Raw genomic sequence first — 7,130 nt, forward strand, 5'->3', positions numbered from 1 at the left:
AAAAATTAGCGGGGTTTGGTGGCACACACCTGTAATCTCAGCTACTCTGGAGGCTGAGGCATGAGAATCGCTTGAACCCGGGAGGCAGAGGTTGCAGTGAGCTGAGATTGCGCCACTGCACTTCAGCCTCGGCAACAGAGCAAAACTGTCTCAAAAAAAAAAAAAGTTAAGTGGAACCACGGAAAATTGGGGACCATCTGTATAGCTACTATGACCTGCAACATCTTTCCCTTTGCCAAGCATCTATACTTCCCACAAAATTATTGGATCGTTATACATCATTCACTCTGAATTCACCTTTCAGAGTTGTGGTTTACTTTGTGTCCACAATATTGTGCTCCATCACTGTTGCTGTGGTTGCATGTTGACTTCACTCAACCACATGCATGAGCACCAGAAACTCTTCTAGAAAAAAAAGCTTTTGACTATTTTCCTTAAAAGACCTTAAAAATGGCCTTTAAATTGATAGGGGAGCATCTGGGTTTGTCGTTGTCTAAAAATAGCCTCTACACACAGCTTCTCTAAGCAGAAAAAAGGCCACCTTATCTGTGCCACTGTGCAGAGAGTAAACAACAACAAACTGTTCTTGGCAAACATCTCCCACGTAAGACGCTTACTTCTTCCAGGTCCTAAAAGGAACACATGAAATGAGGAACCCCAAGGAAACGATGCCTTTAGCTTTTTTTTTTTTTTTTTAATGGTCTTGTTCTGTCCTTCAGGCTGGACTGTAGTGGTGCAATCATAGCTCGTTGAGGCCTTGACCTCCTGGTCTCGTGTGATCCTCCGACCTCAGCCTCCTTCCTGAGTAGCTAGATAGGTACACGCCACCACACCTGCGTAATTTTAAAAATTATTTGGTAGAAATGAGATCTTGCTGTGTTGCCCAGGCTGCTCGTGAACTCCTGGCCTAAAGGGATCCTCCTGTCTCAGCCTTCCAAAGTGGTGGGATTACAGGCATGAGCCATGGTGTCCTGCCTGACTTTCCAGTTCTACCAAGTGGGTGAGCGGTTCACAAGTGTGGATGTAGGACCTACAGCATCAGCATTGCCTGGAATTGTTTAAAATGCAACCACTCCACTTTGGGAGCTTGAGGCAGGCAGATCACCTGAGGTCAGGAGTTTTGAGGCCAGTCTGGCCAACATGGTGAGACCTGTTTCTACTAAAAATAAACAAACAAATAAATAAATAAAATTAGCTGGTCATGGTGGTGGGTGCCTGTAACCCCAGCTACTTGGGAGGCCAAGGCAGGAGAATCACTTAAACCCAGGAGGCAGAGGTTGCAGTGAGCTGAGACTGCACCATTGCACTCTAGCCAGGCAACAACAGTGAGACTCTGTCTCAAAAAAAAAAAAAAAGCCAACTACTCAGCTCCATCAGACCTACTTGCTCAGAAACCCTGGGGGAGGGCCACGTGATCTGTGTTTCCACGAGCCCCAGGTGGTTCTGATGCTGCAGTCTCAGATTTGAGGCAGCTGGGGAAGGATCCTCAGGTGAAGGAGGGAAGGACCTGCCTTTACAGCCTGTGAAAGCATCTGACAGGTCTCTAGAGCAGGACATACTTCTTGTTTTATCTTTTAAATTCAAAATAAAATCACTTTTGTGTGGGTATACTCATACTAGTTTCAGAAAAAAAACAGCCCATTTTCCAGTGTGCAAACACTTTATTCCAATAATACCTTACCCAAGGCAGAAATTCAAAAATTAAATGCCTAGAGGAAAACTAGAGTATTCTCCATCATTCCTGTTGAGGAAACATTATTAATGTCCATATTACTTTTCATTTTTTGTTGTGTGTGTGTGTGTGTGTGTGTTTTGAGATGGAGTTTCGCTCTTGTTGCCCAGGCTGGAGTGCAATGGGACAATCTTGGCACAACAAAACCTCTGCCTCTCGGGTTCAAGCAGTTTTCCTGCCTCAGCTGCCTGAGTAGCTGGGATTACAGGAAGCTGCCACAACGCATGGCTAATTTTTTTGTATTTTTAGTAGAGACGGGGGTTTCACCATATTGGCCAGGCTGGTCTCGAACCCCTGACCTCAGGTGATCCAGCTGCCTCCACCTCCCAAAGTGTTGGGATTACAGGCTTGAGCCACCGTGCCTGGCTCATATTACCTTTTAAACCATAATATTTTACAGAGAACTTGATTATGTCCATTGACAATAAAAACATTAATTTTAAATGTTTTATTACACATTTCCTGAGAAATTTTCAATACAGTAATACATTTTTAATCTGCATAAAATGTTACAATGGTAGTATCTATGCACACAATAATATAAAAAGAAACATGTAGCAGGTGTGTGTTCACATTTATGGAAATGGACAGAACAAAGGGGAAGAAGCCTGCACCTCAATACTCAGGGCAGAGACAGGCCCCTCTAGGGCTGAATTTGAGGTCAGCACCAACTGTGTGCAACTCTGATCTGGGCCTTCTGCAGAAAAGAGGCTAAACTCATGTACCCCACCTGACCTCACTTTCCTCCTGTCCTCTGTGAAAGGGACAGGGGAATAATGGTCCCTTACCTGCCACGTAGCAGCTGTGGCCCTTGGGCAAGTAAGTCCCTTTCCTGCTCTGAGCCTCCCACTTTCCCAAAGTTCTGAGCCACAGAGAGAGGCTAGACCTGAGGGGGACATGGAGACACCTCACCTTCCCATGAAAAGCAGTGGGCATCCGTCACCACCTCCCACAGCATGCAGTTAGTCCGTTTTCCAAACTGCCGTGATCTATTTCACAGCCCAGTGTAGTGGGGGAAGAACAGGACTGCTCTGGGCTGGATGCCCGCTCTGCCTTTTGCTGCCAGCAATGCCTTGGCCAGGACACAGTCCCTGTGTCCCCAAGTTTTCTGCTCTGTCATATGGGAACCATGATCTCACAGGGTTATGGGGACGATTAGACTGAACAACAGCAAGGGTATAAAATTGTGCCCCGCGTAAGCAGTCAGCGGCGTAATAGGTCAGGAGTGGGTGACCTTCAGGGCTCAGCGGTGATGGGGAGAGATGATCACAATTAGCGACTGGAGAGAGCCTCTAGGTCTCGGGAAACACTGGGTTTCGGCAGAGGTGGTGGTTTCACAGCGTATTCAGTTTGAGACAACATACACACCACATGCTTAGATACCCGGACTAGATGCTGGTGCGTTATTCTTTTCAGAAAGCGTTTTAGTTTTAGTTTTGTTTTAAAGCAGGACGTGAGAATTAGAAAACAATCCTGGGAAAGGTTCAGGCCTCTGTAGGCTGAGATGGGGTCCAGGCCTACGTCTCTGAGGAGGAAAGAGGAACCCAGTGAATTTTGAGGAGCACAGGGGAGCAGAGGGAAATTGCACTGGGTGTGCATGCATGCGTGTGCGTGTGTGTGTGTGAGCGCACACACTGAGGGGCTGGAGGAGGAAATCAGCAAGGCCCAGAGAAGGGCAGAAGGATCTTGAGGCCCGAAGGGCTGCTACTGCACGTGGCTGGATGGCAGCACAGCGGCCTGAGGTTCCTGGGTCATTTTTGCCCCCTCTTCATGCTCATGGACTCTTCATGACTGTCCACAGCTCTGAGACGTGGGCCCTGCAAGCTGGAACCAAGCATGCTCTCTGCCCGTTTCTGAGGCAGTCATTGGGACTGTGGGGCCGTGGACCCCTGCCAGGCTCGCCTGTCCCCGGGACACTCAGGATGCATTTCGGCCTCCTGTCTCCTGCAGGCACCTGCACAACCCTCCTTTTGAAGGTAATTTCAGGAGTTGTTACAGCAACACCTGTGCACTGAGGTGGACAACAGGGCCACCACAGAGGTGACACTGTGTGCAGGGAGGGGAGAGGGGTCGCCTCTAGCTTTGCTTCCTGCGCCCCCAGGGAGTTGCCGCTCATAGTGGGCTCCACCCTCCCCCCACCAACATGTTCCCTATCATCCTCCAACAGCCACTGCCACCGTGCCCAGGGCCATCCTCACCAGGGACCATCACCTGGTGTGTCCTACACACACCAGGGACCATCGGTCACCCCATCACTTTGAGTTTCCTTCTGTCTGGGCCACATCCAGATTCTGGGATGTTTTCCACACTCAACCTCACTTTGTCTTCGACCTGCTATGGCCTAAATGTCAGTGTCTCCCAAATTTATATGTTGAAGCCTAATTCCCAATGGGGTAGAAAGAACAGGTGGGGCCTTTGGGAATGCCCTGAAACCAGACGGACGTTCTCAGTAATCCCCTCCTGAAGGAAGTTAGTGCTCTCATCAAACAGGCTCCAGCAACCTCCCTCGTCCCCTTCGGCCACATGAGGACACAGCTGGAGGCACTGCCCTAAGGAAAGGGTCCTCACCAGGCACTGAATCCTCAGGCATCTTGATCTTGGACGTCTCAGCCTTCAGAACTTTGACAATACATTTTGGGCGTTAGTAACTCCCCAGGCTAATGTACTTTGTTAGAGGAGCCCACCGGACAAGGACAGGCCCTCACTTCTCCCTGGAAGGACGGGACATCACTTCCAGGATCCGCCCCTCACAAATATTCACCTGTTGAAGGAATTCTGTGGGTGAAGGGGCCAGGAGAGGCCCCTGTAAACTGCTCACAGGCAATCAGAGGTCCCTCAGAACGGGGAGGACAACAAGCACGACCAGAATCTATCAATGATGCACGACACACAGGACTCCGGCAGACCCTCACAGAAAAGGATCAAAGAGGGGAGGCAGGAGAGGGTGAGAGCCTCCTGCCCAGAACAGAGCAGTGGCAGAGGACGCAGGGAAAAGAGCCAACAAGAACAAAGTGAGCCAGAAGATGTATCTCACAGGCCCAGAGTGGCTCCTGCTGTGTGCAGAGCCCAGGAACACCAGAAATCAGAGCTGTGTATATGGTCCAGAGGGATATCGACACTCTGAAGAACGAGTCAGTCATTGACCACATCCTGCATCACAAAACAGAGGCCTTTTCCAGAGTGAAGGCAAGGAGAGAACGTATTCACCACCCAAGAATGTATTCACCACCGAGGTGAACACACAAGATGTGTGGGACTGCCAGGCCCACCTTTTCTCACAGAGGAACAGGATGAAGCCTCATTGTGCAGGTTCCAGCAGGCTCCCAGGTTGGGGGCTGTGATCAAGAATAGGAAGGTCACACTCAGGGTCGGAAAGGCCCAGAAAGCTAGGAAGTCCCTCCGTCAGCTACTGTGCCCCAGGACACCACCGTCCACACATCCCAGTGCCTCCTGCCCCAGGGAGAAGAGTCTCTGGGCCCAGGACCCGAGGTCTGCAGAGACTCAGGAGACACAGAGCCCTGGGGTTCACCACAAGCTTCATCCAAGGGTAAAATGCAAATCAGGATGAGGCATTTGATTCAGGGTCCTCCTGCACTGAGAAGAGGGAAGGACAAGAAGAGCCATGGCCAAAGTAGGGCGAGTCAGGATGAAGCAAAGGCTCCTCTGAAGGTAGAGCCACCTCTGTGGACCTAACCCAGGGACGCCAGGTTCCTCCGGCCACTGCCTCCCCATACTCCTTAGCTGGCTTGGGAGGAGGCTTTCCATCACTATCCCGAAATTCTGCTCCAACAGTAGGCATATAGAGCTTCTGACTCTCTAGAAGCAACGTCTGCATACACCGAGACAACTGGAAAGACCCCCACATAGCGCGGCTCTCTAGTGACGCCCTCTGTCTGGCATCAGCTGGACTTCTGTGTCTCTTCTATCAGCCATGCTGGCTGCCGTCGAGGCAGTGCCTGGGTTTAAGGGATCCCAGGACTTTGTGCTCAGAGTGTGCAAGGCTCCACCTCACCCTTCCTGAGCGCCTGCCTGGGCTGCCCACACGCACCTGCGCTGGGGAGGGGCAGAGGCGGCCACATCCATCCACATCTACCTCTTCCTCTGGGCCAACTGTTCACGGACCAGTCACTCAACATACCACCCATTCTTCATACATTTCCAAAAGAAGGAATGAAGAACACGGTGGCATGTCCAGAAGCCTTTTTCTTCTGGAGGGAAAACAAAACTTTGACCAACGACATAGATAAACCCAATGTCTGCCCTGCTCCCTGACAATCCTTCACTTTCTGCAGCCGCGTGCAGAGGGGGACACGGACCAGGCCACCGAGGCTTCTATGAAAACCAATCTCTCAGTCACCCTGAAAGATGGCTAAGAGCCATGGAGCTTCCTATTTCACCAAATGTGGAGGGGACGTTTGGGGGTGGTGGGACCTGCATTCAGACGGGAAAGAAGAAACAGGACCCACTGCTGGGATCCAGGGCCAGCGGCCCCCAGGAGTCCCTGGGCACTCAGCTGGAGACGGCACCCCCTGAATTGCCACGCACAGTACAGCAGTTCCCCTGCTCTTCCCTTCTGTCCATCAGGACCCATGGAACTGGGCACCCGGCTCTGGGGTATGGAGAGCACACAGGAGGCCTGGCTCCTCCTCACCCCTGACTCCACAGAAATGAGTCTCAACTCAAGGTCCATTTAAAGGTCTTGGCTTTCTTTCCTGTTCCAACTCCAGAGAGGGTACAGATGTCCACAGTGAGGGGATGGTTACTTGACCACCAGGTGTGGAGCGGCCCTGGCCAGCTGCTGGGAACCCCGCAGACCGAGGTTGTGGCTGGTGCAGGGGGAAAGTGAGATCCTCTCCTCCTCTCTCCTGCCAAGAGTGGGCCAAAGAGAGAAAGGCCAGCGAAAGGTCCACTAACAAAACCGAGCGGGAAGGAGGGGTGACAGTCACAGCTTTCTACACGGAATCCTGCATGCCACAAGAAGTGTCCCCACTCCTTCAGGGCACCTACCTCCATGCTGGGAACACAGTATTAGACCTCGGCATGAGCCACATGTCCCTGCCCACTCCTCGCCCAGAAGGGGATCAGGAACAGGAAGGAGTTTCCAGTGCCATGGACAAGCCCTGGGTGAGCACAGGATTGGGGGTCCTGCTGTGGTGGGTCCGGGGCTGACCAGAGCAGGTCCTAGAAGCAGGCGAGGTGCTGTGCAGTCTGCAGCGTAACTCTGAACTTGACAATGAGGTCTCCCCGCTGAGTGCATACCTTGAGGAAGGGAAGCACCTTTCCGTGGAGTCTGCCAGGTTGCCTGCCAATGGCATTCGTGCCCAGCTAGAGGACCAGCCACCACCCCTGCTGGCCGCAAATGTCCTGGCACCTTGAGAAAATGAGGCAGAGAGTGAGG

General features: G+C 51.6%; 1 protein-coding gene across 1 annotated transcript; it reads right to left on the reverse strand.

The window, feature by feature from the left end:
- Nucleotides 1-2,165: 2,165 nt before the first annotated feature.
- On the reverse strand, nt 2,166-7,130 carry LOC117099259 (the record flags this gene model as incomplete). Its single annotated transcript, XM_033238712.1, is given in 2 exon segments — nt 2,166-6,721; nt 6,723-7,130. Coding segments are annotated over 2 exon segments (723 nt in total), but the record flags the coding sequence as incomplete, so codon positions are not given.

Source organism: Trachypithecus francoisi, unplaced genomic scaffold (assembly GCF_009764315.1).
Source record: "Trachypithecus francoisi isolate TF-2019V2 unplaced genomic scaffold, Tfra_2.0 Lachesis_group16, whole genome shotgun sequence".
NCBI classification, from domain to species: domain Eukaryota; kingdom Metazoa; phylum Chordata; class Mammalia; order Primates; family Cercopithecidae; genus Trachypithecus; species Trachypithecus francoisi.